The 22951-nt window shown below is 42.1% G+C and overlaps 1 protein-coding gene across 15 annotated transcripts in view; it reads left to right on the top strand.

Annotated features, from left to right (window-relative positions):
* PLCB4 (phospholipase C beta 4) overlaps positions 1-22951 on the top strand; it is a 236956-nt gene that overhangs the window by 208005 nt on the left and 6000 nt on the right. For all 15 annotated transcript variants that reach the window (XM_081856853.1, XM_081856849.1, XM_081856850.1 and 12 more), the window contains 10 exons: positions 665-829; positions 5555-5759; positions 6852-6940; positions 8890-9040; positions 9869-9918; positions 11376-11441; positions 13884-13999; positions 15644-15719; positions 17469-17644; positions 20556-20657. In XM_081856853.1, the coding sequence (XP_081712979.1) occupies positions 665-829; positions 5555-5759; positions 6852-6940; positions 8890-9040; positions 9869-9918; positions 11376-11441; positions 13884-13999; positions 15644-15719; positions 17469-17644; positions 20556-20657 (1196 nt within the window). The remainder of the gene's footprint in view (positions 1-664; positions 830-5554; positions 5760-6851; positions 6941-8889; positions 9041-9868; positions 9919-11375; positions 11442-13883; positions 14000-15643; positions 15720-17468; positions 17645-20555; positions 20658-22951) is intronic.

The following is a 22951-nucleotide window of genomic DNA, read 5'->3' on the forward strand; positions in this document are numbered from 1 at the left end:
ATAGCGCTAATCCGCTAAGCCGTCAATGGGCTTGCTTCGCAAGACGAAAAAACCACTAGACGAAGAGAATCGCGGAACGGATTCTTTTCGTCTTGCGAGGCATCACTGTATGTATGACTCAGACTAAATATCCCCTGTCCAGTGAGTTGTAGTAGTTCGTTATAGTTTTAAAATTTTCATCTGACTGAAGTGCTGTAAATCTCTATAGTTTCAGGTTTTTTTCCCTGTCTCTGTAATATATTTTTTAAAATTGTTTTTATCAAAGATTTTTGGGTTACATCGTCTCTGTTTTCATTAAAAGTCAAAGGCACTATTCAAACACATGCACATTTACTCTGAAGTAAATTTGGCAGGCTATAATGCCAAAATATATGTACAGGACTGCCACCTCAGTTAAAGTTCTTGGAGAATTCTTTTCAACTCCAGTCTTTGAACTACCTGCAAAGAGAATACTTTAAACAATTTTCTGGTTATATTTTAGAAACCGACCTGAATTTATATGGTTTTGTTTTAGGCTCTCTTTTATTACCTGTTGTATCGTTTTTAATCTTTTGTACATCACTTTGGCGTTTTTCAAAGAATAAGCAGTCTTTAATTGTTTTGAACGCTATAAAAAATGGGTTTGAATGTTAGAAGAAATAAACCTCTATGCTTTCATTTCAAGGTAATATCCGGCCAGTTTTTATCAGACAAAAAAATTGGGACGTACGTAGAAGTGGATATGTACGGCCTGCCCACCGATACAATACGTAAAGAATTTCGAACACGGATGGTGATGAACAATGGTTTGAATCCAGTTTACAATGAAGAGTCATTTGTATTCCGAAAGGTATGAAGTGTTTCAGAAGTACACTTGTTCTTTGCTTCAAAATGACCACTTTCCTAAACAAGGCTCCCCCCACCTCAAGAGAATAAAGTCTTGCTAATGCACTCCCTTCATTTAGAGGGCTGCACAGTCATGCATTTTTATTTTTACTTTTTGTCATGGGTTAAGGCTGATTTAATCTCAGGGTGTTCTTTTTTTTAAGACAGAACCTCTTCTAGCTATCTCGTGATTTTTATTTTTCTGTTTGGCTTTTCCCTCTTCTTGCTTCCTCCTCCTCCCTCTTGGAGGAACCCACCTCGTTCGGGGCTATGCCTGAGTTCCAGGTATGCAGTCTGCTCAGAATGAGCTCCAGCTGGTGAACCTCTACATCCCTTGGAGATCACAACTTGTTCCCTGCCCTGCTATCTTGCACTGTTCCTTCAGCCAAGAGGGCAGGTGAGATGTTGCATCCCAAAAAAACCTCAAGATCAATGTCATTACATCGATTAAGTCAGGAGGGTGCTGCTGCCGCCACGTCTAAGGCTAGCTCCCTCATCCTGTGTGCATTGTGTACATTTTCCTCTTTTCCACCAAAAATGTCCTGGGCACCATTTGGTAAATTCGTTTTCAAAGATTGCTTCTTGGGGGTGCTTTTATATGTGCCGTTTTACCAATCTTTCTCGTTGCGGCGCTGGAAACAAGCAATATTTCTGAGGAATGTGTTTTTGAGATGTCTCCAAGGTCTAGTCTGAACATGTGGCTGAATGAGCTGGCATCTTCCTGAGGTGGTACAGTGGTCCATACCACATCAGGCTGAAGGGGGGGGGGAGAGAGAGATGTGGTTTTTGAAGGTTCCCTCAGGTAAAACCTTCCTGCAAGTGAATGGTATCAAGAGAAAATAGTTTGACTCCAACCTTCTCACTGGTATGCTGATTCCCCACAGACACTTGCAGGGTCTTTACCATATAGGTGAGCATTCAGAAATAGCCATTCCCCTCCCCCCACTTGCAGGTAGAAATTGTACAGTCCATTCTAACATTTCAGGACTGCCACCTCATTCCCACCTCAATCTGCCTCAGTTTGGTGAATATTTGGGTGGAGCACCTGTGCAATCCTTCAACCATCAAAGTACTGCAAGAAAGATTTGTCAGAACTACACACGTAAATCCACCCTCAGTTGTAATCAGTGGTGTCTATAATTTTTTATATCCCATTCTATTTTAATTTTTGTCAACTGGAGTTTCATCCAAAGTATGTGCATTAGTGGTTGCCGTCTTTGACAATGTCTCTTCTCCTTTCACTTGTTCTGTTGTCGAGAGTGCAGAACAGTTACCTGCCTTTCCTTCAGCGGCGGATCCTTCCATGCCCTCTTTAATTGCACACTGCCAAATATAAATTTCCCAAATAGTTTTGCACATATGGCCAATATTTGGTCTTGTACAGGGCATTTTTTTCAGCCGGAACTCCCTTGAACTCAGTTCCGGCACCTCTCAGGTGGGCACTGTTGCCGTTCTATGAGAACAAGGGAGGTGTTCATGGTGAGTTCTGGTACCTCTTTTTCTAGAAAAAAAATAGCATTAGTCTTATAACAGTTTGGAAAATGACTTAAAATAAGCACAGAACCAGAGTCCTATAGTGAGAAAATCACCTTAATTACACTCTAAGCCAGTGATGGCCAAACCTGGCCCTCCAGCTGTTTTGGGACTACAACTCCCATCATCCCTAGCTAACAGGACCAGTGGTCAGGGATGGTGGGAATTGTAGTCCCAAAACAGCTGGAGGGCCAAGTTTGGCCATCACTGCTCTAGGCAGTAGCTTTAGGCTTCGCCATAACATGAAGCTAATGCAAACTCTTAGCAGGTAATGTCTGGATTGTGTTTTATTGTCCTCCTGTTTCTATATATATATAAAAATAAAACTACTGCTGTTGTAATACATACTCTGTGTTGTCATTCCACTGTGAGATATTGGTAAGTTGTAACGTACAGTAGTATTTCTCAATGCTTATGTTGGATCAGTTTTGCTGCATTTAACCGTGTATTCTAGGTTGGATATTTCTGAATAGTTGATTTTGTCGCAGTAAAAAAAGTCCACTGAAGGTGGATCATCTAACAGCCTGTTCCTATAGAGCCATTGGAGGCTTCAAGCAATATTGCAGACTGCCATAAATACAATGTAATATTGTCCTTAGTTAGGTGGCCAGGAGATGGGACATTTGGCTCAATCATATAAGACAAATACTGCATCTAAGACCTGTGGAGTGGATATTTTCCATTATCTTCCTCCTAAAGCCTTTATTAATCATTGCTGCCTCAACATTTGTTGTGCATTAATTTGCACTTATTGCTAAGTCTCCCAGAGGCCCGTTTTCAGGTAGAGGCAAGATATATATATTTTTAATAAATGTAATAAAATCCCATTCCATTGTGGTTCACAAAGGCAGTTAACAGGTTGCTTTCTTCCTGGGCCTATTCTGAACGTGCTATTGCAAAATATTTTTGAGGCAGGGAATCATTGCTGGTGGGATTCCTTTGGTGGATTGCTAATTAACAAGATTTGGCATGCTAGTCTACTTTTGCTCTTCTTAATTTGGATCTGCATGTAAGTCATGAGTCTAGTAGTGAAACCTGTCAGTGTTTGTAAAAAGCAAAAAAAAGAAGGAAAGGGTTCTGACCTCCCTTTGTCTCCTCAGCCTGGTCCTCGGACCCTTGTCGGCACAAAAGAGTCCACGAGAATATCCTTGCAGAGTTTTATTCTTAAAGGTCTTTGTGCAAAAGCGACTGACCAACTGTACACACCAACACTAACTAACCAGCTTTCACTAACCAACCAACCAACCAACCCCAGACCAGCTAACATTTCTCACTATATATATACAACCTGGTGCAGGCTGCTGACTCATGCTGACCCAGCTTTATTCGCATTAAAGAAACAGCGGCCATTTTAGCAGTGACAAAACCAACTGAAAACTACATTGTTTTCAGTTTCCACCCCAGTTTGGAAAACTGATGGACCTGTTTCCATTTAGCTTCTCTCTATTCACAACTGATACTGATGCAAGTTAGCCAAATGGAGCATAAGTTATTATTAACTTAATAAGAATGCACACATACAGAGAGTCCTCACCGTTAATTGTTTCTAGCTGAAGTCATATTCTCAACTGGTAGTGGGAGAGAGTTTAGTATGAAGCCCCTATTATTACTGCAAGATCCTAAGAACAGGAAGTGGAGGAGCAGCCATCAGACTTCTCACAGCAGGTCTTTCCCAGTAGCAGATGGTAGAGCCTTGATTGGAGACTATTCAGTATGCTGTTTGCTAATGAACACACACACACACACACACACACACACACACACACACACCCCACACATTCTTTCCCCGTATCTGTGACTTTGTAGTGGTTCCTGCTGGATTATCCAAACCAAATATGCAGGCAAGCATCTATCCTCTTACATGCTCCTAACCGGCTAGGTCTATTTTCTCCTTGTGATGAAATTATTCTGAGCTGCCTAAGGGCCAACTAACACCAGAAATCAAGAGAATAAACACAATGATAGACACCAGACGCACAGGCTTGTGAATCGATTGCAGTGGGAGAACTGCCAAGGCTCTGACAATGGACAGAGACTGACTAGAGCAATCAACAGGTAGACAAAGCAGAGTGGTCCTTCGAGTGGGGAACTTATTGACAGATTGTGGATAGAGTTGGTCAAGCAACTGAACTACAAAATTGGAAAGTCCTTTACCAGGTGTCCTTGGCTAGCATCAGAAGACACCAAAACTCTCAGGAACATTGATGGCTGTGCACTGATCACATGACCTATATCTGAAAGATAGAGGACCCGTTTTGCTTTCTTTAAGCAGTCCTCAAAAGCAGAAAAGCCTCTTCAAATCAAACTTTGCAAGGTGGCTGAGAAATTTCTATTGTTGAGATGCATATATAGAAAAGGGCTTGTTTCTCTCACACACATAGCAGTGTAACACACTCCGTTAGGGGGCCACTTACATTGCAGTCTTTCAGGGCAGTGCCTCTATAAATGAAGATTGCAAAGTAACCACTTCACACATTTCTAGGCATTCCAGAATTGATTCTGATGCCTCTGCAGATGCAGCCTTTAATAGGAAGGTGCTGCGAAAATATAGTAGAATGATTGAATTCTCCTACCTTGAATGATACTGCTCTTGGGTATCCTCAAGTAAATTCTTCTTCCCCTCCAAGAGAGAGAGAGAGAGAGAGAGAGAGAGAGAGAGAGAGATTGGACCTACTGAGAAATTTCATTTGTTACGGCGATGAGAGAACTATTTACTTTGACTAAGTTCTTAGGGTGAAAAGTGTAGAAGTGGTTATTCCCTAATTAGGGCCCTATGGAGGCCTCCTAACTTTTCACTCTTTTTTGTCCCCTTTGGTGGTGACAATGCTGATCTTGTATTTAGTGTTTTTTTGTGTGTGTTTTTAAGAGATTGATATTTTTAGATTGCTTTTATATATTTGAGCAGGAAGTGGGAGAGCTCCTCTGCTTTGAAGCTCTTTTCATGGCCATCACTCCCACTGTTTGTATGCTCTTGTTTAAATTTAATACACAGCACCTCGAAATGTACTTCTGGTATGGACCCTATTATTGCGGAGGTTAAATCAGGCAGCACTTCTCTCATATGACTGCATTAGAATGGACAGGATTCCTGGATTCCTTCAAATTGCAGGCCGTGTCCTCTTGCAATGATCAATAACCAACTTTGCACACTTCTTAGGTCATTCTGCCAGACCTTGCAGTCTTGAGGATAGCTGTTTATGATGACAACAACAAACTGATTGGCCAAAGAATCCTGCCTCTGGATGGTCTTCAGGCAGGTTACAGACATATTTCTCTGCGAAACGAAGGCAATAAACCATTATCTCTGCCAACCGTCTTCTGCAACATTGTACTCAAAACTTACGTGCCTGATGGCTTTGGAGGTAAAAAAATCAAATTGTGGACGGAAACTGAGGGTTTGGGTATGCAAGAATTAAGAATATACTTGAAGAGGCTTCTCACAATCCTAAAGATCCTAAACATTTCGTGTTAACATAAAACAATGGGTGCAAAAACATTGTGATTAGATGCAAACTAAGTTATTTTCATTTAGGTCCCTTTGAAATCTATGCGAAAAATGAATAATGATTAACTTGAAATCAATGGAACTTAAATGCAACTAGCTTAGGGTGCAGCCAATCCTGTGCATTTAAATGGTTGTTCAAATATATAGTCTTGGGTCCATCCTAAGACTCATAGTCTTGGAACGGCTTGTGTCTTCAACTACTATCTAATGCTTTAGGCATCATTCTTGATCCCACTCACCTTGGAGTAGGCCCCATTAAATTCAATAGAATTTACTTCTGGGTAGACATGGTTTGAATTGCACTGTTAATATAGAGGCCATGTGTGATCCCCAGAACCCATTTGTGATGGCCACAGATTTTCCCATTAATTCTGAGAGACTGACGTTTGGTTTGGATACCAATCCTAGATTACCTAGAGAGCACGGAACAGGTTTAGTTTCTACCTCGGTGGTGTCCCCAAGCAAAGCCAATTATTTTCTACTGTAGAAATGAATGGCTTCCATTGAGTTGCATGGAAATAGTACAGTTCTAGTGGGGACAGGTGGGACAATGTTGCAGTGAAGGTAAAACGTGCCTGTTGTTCTTCCTGCTGGCTTGCCAACCACCACTAACAGGTGAGAGCTGAATGCAGGGTGAGACCAAAGGTGGACAAACCCCAGAAGGAGCACAGTGTGTCCCCCACTAGAGGTTCTACCCCTCCCTTAACATCCCATACACCTCTGGGTTATAGTCATACAAAATGATGGTGCAATCCTTCCTCGCATGGGGAGAATTGGACGTATGCTTTTGCACTTCCTCCCAAGGATAGTGTGGCTCTCCACTTGATTAGTCCATGATGAAGAGGTCGTTAGTTTCTGACAAAATGAGTCTTTGTAGAAATTCCATGGCAAATGCTGAAGGGATCTGAAGTGGAAAATAGCTTGACTACTTACTTGAAATTTCTTTTAGACATTGTCGATGCCTTGTCAGATCCAAAGAAATTTTTATCCGTCATGGAGAAAAGAGCAGACCAGATGAGAGCTATGGGAATTGAAACAGTAAGTAGTAATTAACTGCGGGTATGAAAAAAGATTTGCATTTTTTACTTAAAGCCTCTCTGCCTGGAAGATTTAAAAGATGAGAATAACTGACAAGATTGGCCAACTTTTTATTTGCTAAATTTAGGTAAGCTCCACCATTACTATATGTTGGCCAGAGGTATAGGCTTACATTACTGTTTATAATAATTGCATTATTGTGCTTGTTTATATTTTGTAACAGTATATCCATGATGCTAAACTAGAGCATAGCATAGTAAGGTCACTTGTGGTAACTGAGAATGTCTTGCTTAACATTTGAAATGGAGATCTCATGCTTTCACCAATAAGTTCTTGACTATATTATGATGAAATTTCCAGCGCACAACAATATTTTCTACCCCTGTTCTTTGGGCAGGAACATAAGGTTCTTAAGGATTTCATTGCAACAGTACAGCCAGTGGTTTGCGCCTCTGTTGCTTAAATGTCATGCAAATGATGTGGAACCGTGAAAAACACACACACAACTTTTGCAGTCCAAAATTGATTGCCAATTTTACCAAGAGTTTTGCTCTTAGCCCACAAAAATATCCATTTGGATATGGGCTGGAGGCTACAACTTACCCTATAGATACTAGCAGCTACACTTCCAGAACCAGAAGGGGGATTCCCCAGGCCATGGGCCACACAGCTGCTTAAAGGGGGGTAAGCCACATCCCCTGGCCACCCAGATTGGCTGGCTGGGGGCCGTGACATGGCCGGGGACTCCCAGATGACACAGGAACTAAGGCCAGCCTCCACCATGTGCGGAGACCACGTGGTCTGACCGCAACATCGTCCCACCCGGAAGTGGAGTGGTCTTCTTATACATTTAAAACATTTTCAGTTTCTATACATCTGGGTCTACTTGGTCTCACCCCTGGTTTCCCATTTTTCTTTTTTGTTCTATTACATATAATTACATTTTTCGAGTCTATTTTATCTCCCTTTTAACCTGAAATCATATTGCATTATAAGTGTTATAACAATCCTGCTAACGTTTTTAAGTGTCTACAGTGGTCTTTAAGATACATTGGTACCTCAGGTTAAGTACTTAATTTTTTCTGGAGGTCCGTTCTTAACCTGAAACTGTTCTTAACCTGAAGCACCACTTTGGCTAATGGGGCCTCCTGCTGCCACCGCGCTGCCGGAGCACGATTTCAGTTCTCATCCTGAAGCAAAGTTTTTAACCCGAGGTACTATTTCTGGGTTAGCAGAGCCTGTAACCTGAAGTGTATGTAACCTGAAACGTTTGTAACCCGAGGTACCACTGTATTCTATAAATTTCCCCCACTCTTGACTAAATTTTTTATCATCTTGGTGTCTGATCTTCACGGTCATACCTTCGTCATTTCGGCATAATCCATCATCTTGGTTATTCATTCTTTCTTTGGTTGGGACTTTCTCTCCCTTCCCCTTTGGAGTGAGCAGCATTCTTGTGGATGTTGTCGCATAGATAAATAGTCTTTTGGTATTTCGTCTCCTGTTAGTCCTAATAAAAAAGCTTGCCCTTTTCACATCTTTGGAACTGGTGGCGCATGCCCTTCTGGCTTGCACTCTTTATAAAGACTTGAGGAATGAGATTATCACCCCTCTCTTATTGTCCATTCCGGGTCGCCCAACCACTGCCACAGTGTCCTTTCTCTTGGCAGATCAAGACAAGCAGGTGACAGCAAAGGTTGCAAGGTTTTTAGCTGGGGCAATCAGAATAAGATCCGCTATTTGACTATTGATTCAAAACCCTAAAATGTATTTTATATAATTGACTTTCTGTTCTTTGTATATCATATTGTTGTTTTATTGCTATGGCCGATGGCTGACGAAAATAAAGATTCATTCATTCATCTTCCAGTTTCCTTTGGCTAATATTATCCTTAAGTTCAGATTTGTCGGTGGTCTTTTTACAAGAAGAACCCCTTGTTTTCTTGCAGAGTGACATAGCCGATGTTCCCAATGATACCTCAAAGAACGACAAGAAAGGCAAAGCTAATAACCCCAAAGCAAATGTCACTCCTCAGACTAGTTCCGAACTTAGACCAAATACCACTTCTGCGGTAGGGCCTGGAATGGAAACTAAGAAAGGTAAACTCACATCTGAAGGATTTCAAAGATTTCTCGCTATATTCCATTTCTCCTGGAGAAATGAATGAAGGTGCTTCAGCAGAATGTGGCGGGGTGGATGGTTTTTAAATAGAGCATTTTCCGTGACGACACCCTACTTGTGGAATGATCTTCACACCTGGCTTGCCTAACTCCTATGTAAGCGGCGCCCAACAGAATATTATTATTAATAATAATAATGTGACAAAACATCAAACATTAAAAACTTCTCAAAACAGGGCTGCCTTCAGATGTCTTCTAAAAGTCAGATAGTTGTTTATTTCCTTGACATTTGAAGGCCCTCCACCTGGTTCCCTGTAACCTCACTTATTGCAGTGAGGGAACCACCAGAAGGCCCTTGGCGCTGGACCTCAGTGTCAGGGCTGAACGATGGGGGTGGAGACGCTGCTTCAGGTATACTGGACTGAGGCTGTTTAGGGCTTTAAAGGTCAGCACCAACACTGTGAATTGTGCTCAGAAACGTACTGGGATCCATTGTAACTGACTGAGCACCTTTTTTTATTTTCCTAGAAATGTTCCTTTAAAAAACATGTTCAGTGCTTTTCATACCCTGAGCTCTATTGTTTCCCTCTTTGGAATAAATTCTAAAACACCCCAATAACTTAATTGGTCCTGGGTGGTGTACAAACACTAGAAATAAATATAGTTCATATTAAGCAGGAGTGTAAAGCATATTTTACAGTAATCCACACACCTTTTCAGCAAGTCTAGATAGCTCAATTAAATGCTATTAAAATTACTGCTGCTGATATTAAAATGGTATCAATGCATTTGTTTTCTTTCTTTAAGGTATAGACCTTATTCCTCAAATAAAGATAGAGGACTTGAAGCAAATGAAGGTATGTGTATGCAAAAACCTAGCAAGATTTTCTAAAGCTTAGGGAACATAATACAGTGGTACCTCTGGTTATGAACTTAATTCCTTCCGGAGGTCTGTTCGTAACCTGAAACCATTCTTAACCTGAGGTACCACATTAGCTAATGGGGCTGCCGCCACCACCACCACATGATTTCTGTTCTCATCCTAGGGCAAAGTTCTTAACCCAAGGTACTATTTCTGGATTAGCAGAGTCTGTAACCCGAGGTTTTGTAACCTGAGGTACTACTGTATGTTAAATTGTTTACCATGGGGTAAAATTGCCCTCGAAACTGAAACCTTGTGGAAGACTCAGCATGAATCATAAGCCTATAATTCTCAAAAAACAGGCTTGCCTCTCTACCACAGGACTGCTTGCTTATTAGATCCTTAACCAAGAGGTTTTTTTACATTTTCATTGGCTTCTCTTTAGCCCCTTGAGAATTCCAAAGTCAATTAACATTATTGATACTCTCTGGAGTATCAAAAATCCATCCCACACTACACTGGGCCAAGTTTATCACCCCTCTGCCTTTCAGTAAGCGCCAATAACCAACTGTGTTGAGAAACCAAGAGTAAAATTGTGCCCCATGCACACTGCCTCACCAGACACTATTGGGTTTTGCATTTCTCTGCACCTAGAAAACCAAGGCAATCTTTCATCACAGTTTGGCATGGGCCAGGGGCGGGTTAGGTATTAGAAACAGGAAACCTTCCTCTTTCCCTTCTCTCTGGGCATTTTCCTGATTGGTTTCTACCGTACTATAAATTGGAAAATGGTAAGACATACAAGGAGGGGTGCAGGTCATGCTGTGGGTTAAACCACAGAGCCTAGGACTTGCCGATCGGAAGGTGGGCAGTTTGAATCCCCACGAGGGGGTGAGCTCCCGTTGCTCGGTCCCTGCTCCTGCCAACCTAGCTGTTCGAAAGCACGTCAAAGTGCAAGTAGATAAATAAGTACCACTCTGGCAGGAAGGTAAACGGCATTTCCGTGCACTGCTCTGCTTCGCCAGAAGTGTCTTAGTCATGCTGGCCACATGACCTGGAAGCTGTCTGCGGACAAACGCCGGCTCCTCGGCCAGTAAAGTGAGATGAGCGCCACAACCCCAGAGTCGGCCACGACTGGACCTAATGGTCAGGGGTCCCTTTACCTTTACCTTTACCTTTACCTAAGACATACAAGGACTACTTGAACAAGCCAGTTGTCTCCACCCCCAGGTCTCCACCTCAGATTCCTCCGTACATTCGTCAGTAATATACACAACATGGTATTGTATGTCAGTTACCCAATGTTTAAACATGGTAATTCATTTATAACGTATCTTTTAAGTCAAGAGAAATGTTTCTGGGTGCTGTTCCCTGAATTCTTGTGATTTCAGATGCATCCGAAGGGAAATTAATCCAGGTTTGTTTTTTGTTGTTTTTTTTAATGTGGGGCAGGCATACATAAAGCATTTGAAAAAACAGCAGAAAGAGCTCAATGCTTTGAAGAAGAGACATGCAAAGGTACGGGAATTTTCAAAGCAAGTTTTTAATAGAGTGTTTTGCGCTGTTTTTCTGTTTTGAGAGATGGAATGGGAGAGCTGGGAAATGATTGGTTGTTATGATCAGTTGCAAGATTGTTGGTTCAGATAACCCACTAAGGTTAATTATAACAGCTAAATGGAGCAGCATTTCCCAGCTCAAGCTGTGGGTATCCATGTGTCTAGTGAATTGCCTCTGTCCCTCAACCTAAACCACTTTTAAGTAGGTGAGGCTCAGTCACCATCTCAGAACTAGCTAAACCTACTTGCAAGTTTTCTTTTAAAAAAACAAACAAAATGTACTATATAGCATAAAGTGTCATGATCTGTGTTCCTTCCTGGAATATGTTCTTTCCCCCTCCATGAGGAAAGGAAAATCTCCAGGAAGCAAACATGATGGCAGAAGAGAATACATGGAATTTGTGGTGTTCCCCGCTCCCCAGATGTGATGTTATTCAGACACCTCCCACATTATATTGAGGTGATACTGTCATCCCTTCATGAGAACTATATGGCAAGAAACATGGCCTAAGAACTCACAATAATATTCGGAAGAAAACACAAATAAATGAGGTCCTGTAAAATCCAAAAGAGAATTGCAGAGATCAGGATGGAAATAAATATAGGAAGAGTTTCTACCTTTAGAACATGCCCGCCTCCCAAATTCTTTTTTTGAATTTCACAGTACCCACAGGAAAACAGAAAGCACAGCCCATGTACTCTTTCATCCAGAAAATGTTCAGAACTGCCCTTTATCCTTTTTCATCTCAGGTATTCCTTTAGTCCGGATTCTCTGTGGATGTCTAACTTTGTCAAAATTACATTCTCCTCCTTTCTCTAAGCAGTTGCTCTAATGTTCCTTAATCAGCATGTATATCCCTCGATAAAGCTGACAGCTTAATGATGCTGTTCAGATTCACTTTTCTTTGAAATGTCTCTGGAACAGCAATGTCTGAGCTTTGTTCCTAGCGTAAATCATAGGCACTATGTGCGATTCGTTTCCCAGAAGTGTTGTCAACTTATTTTGGATTTCAGGTTTATATTTTAATACTTGAACTTCAAAGTGTTGGCCAACATTCACTTTCTCTCACATTAAAATGAGTGAGAAATTCTCCTTTGAGATTTTGTAAAGGACTCTGCATGGATTAAGTTATATGAAATGTGACAGGAGTGCCTGGCGTGCTCTGGTCCATGGGGTCACGAAGAGTCGGACAAGACTAAACGACTAAACAACAACAACATATTATCATACAAAGATGTGTTATGAAGAGGCAACTGCAAACTGATTCATAATTAGTGACATCAAAAGTAACAGCTTGGTGTCCTGCATTTCTGCTTCAATCTGAAATGTACAAATTGGCTAACATCAGCAACTAAAACTGAAATATACTCGGAGTCGAGAGTGGATTTCATGCTCTTTATTCAGCTCGTAGTGGTGAAGAGGAGGAATGGAAGTTCCCCCAGAATGTCTGCTTTATATACATTATTTACACAATGGACTCCACGTGATTGGCTAATTCCGGGATTCACCTGTAGGCCAATCAGGTTGCGGATTCACTTCCACCTGGAGCTGGATTGGGTGGCTCCTGTGGACCAATCAGACTGCTGCATTCTGAATCCTATTCAACTCAGTTGAAAAACCAAAACCAATGAGGGTTTTTAAAGTGACAAAACAAGACAGAGAATACTTGGCATAAAAATCATGGATGGACTGATATTGGTATATAGTACCCCCAGTGTGTACAGCATTTTACACACTACAAGAGGAAAAGGGAAGGAATATGAGGGCAGGGCTAAACAGAGGAAGTTATTTACACATAGATGGGCTTAGTAACAGGTCTAATTATAATAGAGCATTGGAGCTATGGGACCAAATGTCTGGTGAAATAAAAGGTAAAGGTATTCATACAGTGTCCAAGCACCATCAAATATAACAGTACCTAGAACCAAGAGTTGGACGCAGGTGGCGCTGTGGTCTAAACCACAGAGCCTAGGGCTTGCTGATCAGAAGGTCGGCAGTTCAAATCTGCACAACGGGGTGAGCTCCCATTGCTCAGTCCCTGCTCCTGCCAACCTAGCAGTTCGAAAGCACATCAAAGTGCAAGTAGATAAATAGGTACCGCTCCAGCAGGAAGGTAAATGACATTTCTATGTGCTGCTCTGGATCGCCAGAAGCGGCTTAGTCATGCTGGCCACATGACCTGGAAGCTGTACGCCGGCTCCCTCGGCCAATAAAGCGAGATGAGCACCGCAACCCCAGAGTCGGCCACGACTGGACCTAATGGTCAGGGGTCCCTTTACCTTTACTTTACCTAGAACCAGGAGTGGGTTTTTTCTGACCTTCATATTTATATGCTGTGATACACACATAAATGCCTAATAACCCAAACTCCAGACTAACATGCCATTTCTCCCCCTGCTGCAGGAACACTGTGTCATGCAGAAGTTACATTGCACACAAGTTGACAAAATAGTAGCACATTACGACAAAGAAAAGTTAGCTTATGAGAAAATCCTCGAGAAGGCAATCAAGAAAAAAGGGTAAGGTCTTTTGGAAATGTTGGTGCTTGTTCATTTTTAGGATGTATCTTCTGCATCAGAGAGCCTGATGAAGTTAGATACCTAAGTGTATTAATGATTCTATCCTTTTGCTCCATTGGCAGCTTAAGCTATATCTGTGTAGGGAGTTTGGTATGGGAAGTTGGAAGCTGAGAATGAGGCGTGCCAGTTTGGCTTGGAGCATAAGGCCCTTGAGATGCTCATTGATGCAAGGCTTGTTCCCAGAACAGTCATTACAACTTTTAGTGGGCTGTGCTACCCCAATGAGGACATGGAACAGTTGCCTTCAGTAGAAGGCTCCAGGGATGGTGCCATCTCCTTGTCTCCAGCCTCCATTTTTTAGGCCTAGTTGTCACTGAGATGCTCAAGCCAATCTGGGCTGTAGCACTTCAGATTGCAGCTGCATAATTGTGTGGAGGAAGGAGAGAAACTCAAAACCACTTGATTCTCTATAAGAACATTTTAAATTTTGTAAACCCAAAGCCTTGCTATTAGAACTTTGTGGTTGTACGACAGCAAGAGGAATTAAATGCACAAATCCACAAACACAAATTTCCAATTCAGAACAAATGCTGACTGCAGCAATAATGAATTTGCTCTTCCCAGTCCTCCACTTCCATTGAATTGGGGGCAGCCATTTTGATTCTGTATCAGAGATTGCAATTGAACCCAGAGCCAGTTTTGGAATAGACTTACAATTCCAGTGCTGGTGGACTTCTTACCTTTCCCCTTTGCCCTTCTTTTGTTTTGTACAAGTTTCCCTTCCCCTGTTCCCCCTTGCTTGCTGAAACTCACAACATGAATGTTACATGTAGTTTGTTAGCTTTTTCAAGGAGATGCACAGCCGCTACCTCCATGCAGTCACCATAGTGTCTCATGTGGCCTAATTGTCACTTAGATATCACACTCAAGCAAATGTCAGCTGGGATAGCTCAGTTGGCTAGAGCATGGTGTTGATAAATGCCAAGGTTGCAGGTTTGATCCCCGTATGGGACAGCTGCATATCCCTATATTGCAGGGGGTGGATGAGAAAATCCTCAGGGTCCCTTTGAACTCTGAGGCTATGGCAAAAATATGGGATTAGAACTGAAAATAAAAACTCTGTGTCATGTTCAGTCTCTCTTATACACACGTACACACAAATACTGTAATGTGTAGTCAGACATCTTCCATGTCCTCTCTAAAAATTCTGGGTGTCCCTTTCTGACTGGTGGGGCAGATAAACATGATGTGTGTACAAAGCATGGCCACAATATTAACTCAACTTACCTGAGAGTAAGCCCCATTGAATTCAGTAGGGCATACTTCTCAGCTGACATGGTTAGGCCTACTAGCAATTGCCCTGACAGTGTAGCCTAGTGGTCTTCCTCCCCTTCCTTCTTCTGCAACCACTGTGAGCATCCAAACTGCAGATGTGATGGCGCCTCTGACAAACCCATGGGCGGGAGCTGGGATTACAGCCTTATAGGCCAGTAAGCCAACAACATATGAAGTATGGCTGGTGGGTGAAAAGGAATAATATTATTCAGATATCATTTGATATTTTGTTGTTTTCCACAATTGACTAGGATGTTTTGATACGTGGCTCTTGTCTTGACATTTCCCTACTTGTCTGGTTTTTTCCAGAGGAAATAATTGCCTTGAGGTGAAGAAAGAAATAGAAGATAAAATTCAGGTGCTAACATCAGATCACAAATCTAAGGTAAGAGAAGAACTGGGCATTTTGACAGTGCATTCTATCACGTGAAGGTCTTCTGGGTAGATAGGTGCTCCCAGAAGCAGCAGAGAACGTGCTCCTGCAGCAAGGAGTTGAAAGAAAGACTGGAGGTCCGCTCGGAGTTGGGTGAAACAAGCCACAAGTTTTATGGAACTGAGTAGCTTCCAACCCTTCTGTGGTCTAGGCTGCTTCTCCTTTCCATTGGGGGAACTTGGGAGGAAGGATATCATAAGGCAAATGGATTATTTCTTCCCTTAGGAGTTACCAGTTTTAAGGTATCCCATTTCTACTGATCGGGGTTCTGCAAACCTCTTCAGGAAGACCCTTCCTGAAGAGGTTTGTGCAAGTGCTCTGAATAGAATTTTGGTGGGTTTTTGCTTTAAAACATCCTTGCCTTGACTTGGATCCCAACTTGTCAGCAGCTGAAGGTGGATACTTTCAGAAAAGAGGAGGAGATCGTTCACATTTATTCCCTCCCTTCCCCCTTGCAGCCCTCTGTGGCTTCTGAAAATCTGTGTCAGGGGACTGTGGAATGCCCTCCTATGCAGCGTAGGAGGGAAAACTGTGTTCTGCTGGGTGAAAAAGGAGTTGGCAAACATCTCCTTTCCACTAATGGAAGCCTCCATTGGATTTCAGTCCTTTCTTTGAATGTAGGGTAACTTGGGACCCATGGTACTGTTAACAAGGGTTTTAGTGTTTGTTTTTCATCTCTGTGAATATTAGAGGCATAAGCAACGCAGGGATCCCTGTTAGGTCTTTCCGACTTGATGAGAAACCTGTAGCTTTAAAATTGTCGTATACTTATAAATGCAGGGTTATGCTGGTGGCTTTGGGCAAGAAGAAAATGCTTCCTCTCCTGCTGTTTGAGGCATCTGGCTTTTACTGAACCCACCCACTGCATCCTTTTATGCCATATCCCAGACTGTTTCAGAGAATCCTTTGAGTTTCAGTAGTGGATTTTTGGAGAGCATTGGGTAGGAGAGGATTGATGAAATTGACTTCTTGGCTTTGCATAAGCAGAAGCTGGGGAGAGGGAGGGAGAAACACCTTTGGGTAATATAGTTTTTTATATAAAATCATTATGGAAGGAAGCATTACAAAGTATTTATATCCTTAGAAATATAGCTACCTATCCTAAAAGGGTAAAAAGGTAAAGGACCCCTGGACGGTTACAGTCAAAGGTGACCATGGGTTTGCGGTGCTCATCTCGCTTTCAGGCCAAGGGAGCTGGTGTTTGTCCACAGACAGCTTTCTGGGTCATGTGGCCAGCATGACTAAACTGCTTCTGGTGCAACGGAACACAGTGACAGAAACCAGAGCACACAGAAATGCTGTTTACCTTCCTGCCGTAGTGGTACCTATTTATCTACTTGCACTAGCGTGCTTTCAAACTGCTAGGTTGGCAGAAGCAACGGGAGCTCATCCCATGGCGGGGATTTGAACTGCCGACCTTCCAGTCAGCAAGCCCAAGAGGCTCAGTGGTTTAGACCACAGCGCCATCCACGTCCCTGTTCTACCTGTAATCTACATTCACACTGCATCGTATAATAGGTGTGGGGATTTTTTGTGGGGAGGTGCTTCTTGTCTTGATAATACAGAGTAGTTGCATGGCAACGTCTGATTTATGTTATGCAATTGCTTTTCTGCATGCATATGTATGCTAATGGTTTCCAAAACCACCTGCAGAATAGTCCTCTTGACAGCCTGTCTGATGCAGTCCTCTTTTGCTAAAAGGTAAAAGAAATTGTGGCACAGCACACAAAAGAGTGGTCCGAGATGATCAACACCCACAGTGCCGAAGAGCAAGAGATGCGTGATTTCCATCTGAGCCAGCAGTGCGAGTTACTAAAGAAGCTGCTAATTAATGCCCATGAGCAGCAGACCCAGCAATTGAAGCTTTCACATGACAGGTAAGCATGTTGGTGCTCCCATTCAGACAGAGGGGGCCTCCGAGCCTGGGAGCTGATTTGGTTCATTTTACAAAACTGCAGCACCATAGCAGGAAGCAATCCTGTGCAGACTTCACTATGCAGTTTTATATAAGCAACCTGGCAGACTGTGAACACCAAATAAACTACTTTTTGATGTCAGTAGAGGTTGAAGAAAAACTGCCTTGTTCAGAATCAGCTTTAAAAGTAGTATTTTTAAATGCTCGCCATCTTTCTTGTTGTACCAAGAATCAAACACCCTCTGTTTTCTTGGATTTATTCTTTCAGGGGGTTGCTACTGAAATTTGACATTTTCTTTACATTCAGTTTGATACTCTGCTTCTGCAATTAAGCTCTTCCGAACCCAAATCCTGGAACCTGCAAAACATCTCTGAAAAATCTTTCATGAATATTTGTGCAGCTAATACATTTAGTAGCCTCATGTGACTGTGCAAGTTATGAAGCATTAATGACACTAAGCTAATCCAAGAATGTAATTTGTCCTTAATAAAATAGAAAAGAAGATGCATGTTAGCAATTCACTGCTCTAGTGAGTTGTCTGATTTTTATCAAACATCTACAGTCCTCAGATTATACTTCTATAATTTGTAGACATTATTTTCATGATATTTTCAGTTATGAATTTGTTTGCATGTATACTGACACATGAATGTGCACACAGTTGCAGATAAAGGGGTGAAATCCATTATAGCAGGCCTCCACTCATTTAACGTAGCTCCTCATTCCTCCTTTTCTTCCTATATCCCATGAAGTCTGCTCTGGAGCGTTGGCAAACTTGGCCAGGCATTGAAACCATTAGTTCATCTGCTTTGAGTTCTTCCTCACACCAACGTTTAGGGTTGCTCTGTGATTTTTCTATATCCTTAATGTTCCATGGGAATAGTGTGAAGCTGGTGCAGGATTAAACCCTGTCCTCCCACCCATCAACCAGCAATTTCAAGTGATGGACAGGTGATGTGATTTGAGGGAAATGGCCTTGTAGGCCAAATTGGACCCTTTGGCAGGTCAAGATTGACTCACGGGTTCACTATTCCTGATTTATAGAATTCTGGTAAGTTATGATGAAAAGCCCTTGATCTGGAAACCAAGCCTTGAAACCAAGTCTGGAAACCAAATCTTATAGGGGAACAGTTGAAGGAGCTGGGTTTGTTTAGCATGGAAAAGAGGAGACTGAGAGGAGATAGGATAGCCAACTTTAAATATCTCAAGGGCTGTCATATGGAAGAAGACAAAAGCTTGTTTTCTCCTGCTCTGGACGGTAAGACTCGAAGCAATGGCTTCAGGTTTCAAGAAAGGAGATTCCACTAAACATCAGGAAAAAATGTCTGACATAAGAGCTGTTTGACAGTGGAACAGTCTCCTTCGGGAGGTGGTCTCTCCTTCCTTGGAGGTTTTTAACCAGAGGTTGAATGGCCATCTGTCATGGGTGCTTTAGTTTAGATTCCTGCATTGCAGGGGGTTGGACTAGATGAACCTTGGAGTCCCTTCCAACTCTTAATTCTAATTATTATTATGTTATTATTTATACCCCACCCATCTGGCTGGGTTTCCGCAGCCACTCTGGGCAGCTCCCAGCAGAAGAGTACAAACACGAAAAAACACCAGACATTAAAAACATTATTTTCTTGACATCTGAAGGGAGGGCGTTCCTCGTGATTCTATGAGATAGAGATATCTAACAGCCCACCTGGCTTGGTGTTTTGCTAACTTTTGGCGAGGAGAGGCCTCTGGAGAAATTGGCCTTTTTGTAGTGGGAAGCCTTAAAGAGACTGAGCACTGCATTCTGGCTCTTTTGATACAGCTAAGTACCCCCCCCCAAAAAAAAAGCAATCTTAAATTCAGTCATATGCAGATCTTCTCAGAAGAAAGTCCCTATGAGTTTAATGGAGTTTCCGTTTGGGTAAATGGGTATAAAACTTCAGCCTGAAAGTTTGCATGTTGAGGTCCCCCAAGCCACCCCTAAATAATTCACAATTCACACATAATTTTTGTTTAAGGTTTTTGGCATAATTTTGGCCACAACTTTATTAAAATACATAAATGTGAGTGGTTGCTTAGGCATTGGTTATGACTATCTGTCCCCACGCCCGGGGGCAGAACTGACTTCCAGATTCTAGCGAAAGCCAGTAGGGGAAAACAATATTGGGGAGAGCATGGAGCTGGGCACCAGACCCTCATCCCCCCCGCATGCTCCCGGGGGCTTGCGCGGCCCTAAGCTCCATCCAGGGGTACGGATGAAAAAATGGCAAGCCCCTGGATTCCTTTAACGGAATTCCCTTGCAGCAGTAGCATTGGAGGGGTTGGCACTGCCAATCCTTACCTATCCACCAACCAATTTTTTAACCAATGCCTAACTGCAACCTTACAAGTTGTGACGATTTGCTACGCAGTAGGCAAAAACCAAATGGCACCAGCCAATCAGCCAAATGGACAAAATTCCTACCAGGCCCCCGCGCCAAAAGCAGACGACCCCATGACAGGCATAGCAAGGTCAACGCAATAGCCCTAAATTAGGGAGGGTGGGTGGGTGATCCCATGCATGCAGCAAAAGAGCCCAGTCAGTGCTGCGTGACTTGATTTTATAACCTTTGGTCCATCCCCCTAAATGCCAGCACCAAAATTTTCCCCGTAACCCAACCGCCCACTCACTGCAGATGGTCATCCATTCTAACCTACCCAGCAACAGAAGGGTGGCCTGTTCAGACCCCACTGCAACACATGCTCTCTATGAAGGAGAACACGCTTTGTCAGAACAATCCTATGTATGTCTGTTCAGAAGTAAGCCCCATTGAGCTTAGTAGAGCTTATTCCCAGGAAAGTGTTTTAAGACTGTAGGCTTTTTGTCATGATTTCGCCTTTATCATTTTATTAGGGAAAGCAAAGAAATGCGTGCCAACCAAGCAAAAATTTCCATGGAAAATAGTAAAGCCATAAGCCAAGATAAATCTATCAAAAACAAAGCAGAAAGGGAGAGGTAAGTACTGCGTTCTATTGCTGTATATAGGATTTATTTTTTTAAAATAATATTTATTACTTTTAAAACTTACAAAAAAGAAAGAGAAGAAAAAAGAAAAAAAGGAAAAAAAAACAAGAAAGGGAAAAAACAATACAATACAATATATAAACAATACAAAACACAACATTAACACATTGACCTAAACAAAACAAAACAAAAACAATTTAAAAACATACATCATACCATTTCAGTACTCTGTCTTTCATACCCTTGTTTCATCGACCTCCTCTCACCTCCCTTTTTGTATTCCACTTCTGTTAATTGTTTCAGCAATTCCTTTCCATCTTTCTCTATTTTCTGTCATGTAAATATCTTAACTTATTTTTACCCTTATTTTCCATTAATACTATAATGCTTATTTATGCTTAACTCCTTATAACATTTCTACTAAAGCCATAAGATTTCCTTCCAACATTTTTCTAACACTCAGTAATTTTACAATATTTCTATTTCTAAAAATAAACTTTAAACTTTTTCCAATCTTCTTCCACCATCTCTTCTCCCTGGTTGTATATAGGACAAATTCTCACAGACCAGTCTGTTAAAACTTGCATTTTCAACTTCGTAATTTTAAGAAAGGTGTCTCTACATGATTCACTTGCTGAGCTTTTTTGAGAACTTATTATTTAGAATGCAGGTACAGAAACGTTACCTTCCTGTGTGCACATAAGCAGATAAATCAATTTGGGCACAGATCTTGGTGTCCTCAGAATAACAGGAGTCGCACAGGAAACCAAATTGACAACAAAATGAGTGAGGCAAATAAATTGTTTGATGGAGGATATCCGATAACAGGAGACGAGGAAAAAATGTTGCGACTGATGTAATACGGGCTGTTCTGTGAGGGCAAAAAATGTTGTGTTTATAATTCCATGGTGGAAAACAACCACCCCCCTTTCCTTACAACATTCTGTTATTACTGTTATTCCTGATGGTGTGTCTACAGGAATGTGCAAGCAGCAAGTTGCCTTACCCTGTTGTTGAGTCCACCCTAAAAAAGGGGTCACGTCCCCATTCTTCAGGAGAGTACCTCCTGGGCCTTTAAAGCCATATATGGAGAACATTTTATTTATTGTATTATGATTAAATCCCATTCTTCTTCCAAGGGTGATGTCTTATCTCCAGAAAGCCTGCAAGAGAGGTTTTATTTATTAATTATATGTTCTATCCCATGTCTCCTTCAAGGGCTTTGAGATGGTGCATCCAGTTATTTCTCCCATTTTCTTTTCTCTTCACAACAAGCCTGTGAGCTAGGCGGAGAGATAGCAATTGTTTTTATTTGTTTATTCAGTGTATCTCCCACCCTTCCTCCCAAAGGAGCCGAGGATGGCAAGGCTACCAAGACCATGACTTGGTAGATATGTGAACCTGGAGCTGAGACATGGTGTTCAAAGCATCCCAGTAAACTTTGCAACTGATTGAGCAAACTTCTTCACATCTAAACCCAACACTCTAGCCCAGTTATAACCAACGTTTTGCCTTCCAAAGGCTGTTGGACTCCCATCAGCCCCTGCTAGCATGGCCAATGTCTAGGGGTGATAGGTAAAAGGTAAAGGACCCCTGGACGGTTAAGTCCAGTCAAAGGCGACTATGGGATTGTGGTGCTCATCTCGCTTCAGGCCGAGGGATCCGGCGTTTCTCCACAGACAGCTTTCCGGGTCGTGTGGCCAGTTCTGGTGCAATGGATGGAAACCAGAGTGCATGGAAACGCCGTTTACCTTCCTGCCACAGCGGTACCTATTTATCTATTTGCACTGGTGTGCTTTCGAACTGCTAGGTTGGCAGGAGCTGGGACAGAGCAACAGGAGCTCACCCCATTGTGGGGATTCAAAATGCTGACCTTCCGATTGGCAAGCCCAAGAGGCTCAGTGGTTTAGACTACAGCGCCACTTGTGTCCCAGGGATGATAGGAGTTGTAGTCCAACACCCTTTGGATGGTACCATGTTAGCTATCCCTGTTGACTGGAGCAGCATTCAAACATGTCTTTCTCCATATCAAGACAACAATTTCCTGGGCCAAATGTGTTGCTGCTAGCGAAGGAGTTAATGGATGGAAATTCTCCATTTTATGGGGCTTCATGTAAAGGAATCCTACTCTCACTCTCTTAACTGCTGACTTCTCTATTTTGAATGTTGGGAAAATAAGATGCCTTTCCGCTAAAAACTAACCTAGGGTGACGAGGTGAAAAAAGATGTCAAGGGTCCTGTACATTTTTATGTTGTGTAGGACTTACAAGCTACAGCTTTTAAAC

The sequence above is a fragment of the Podarcis erhardii genome (genome assembly GCF_964252035.2).
Source record: "Podarcis erhardii genome assembly, chromosome: 3".
Lineage (NCBI taxonomy): Eukaryota > Metazoa > Chordata > Lepidosauria > Squamata > Lacertidae > Podarcis > Podarcis erhardii.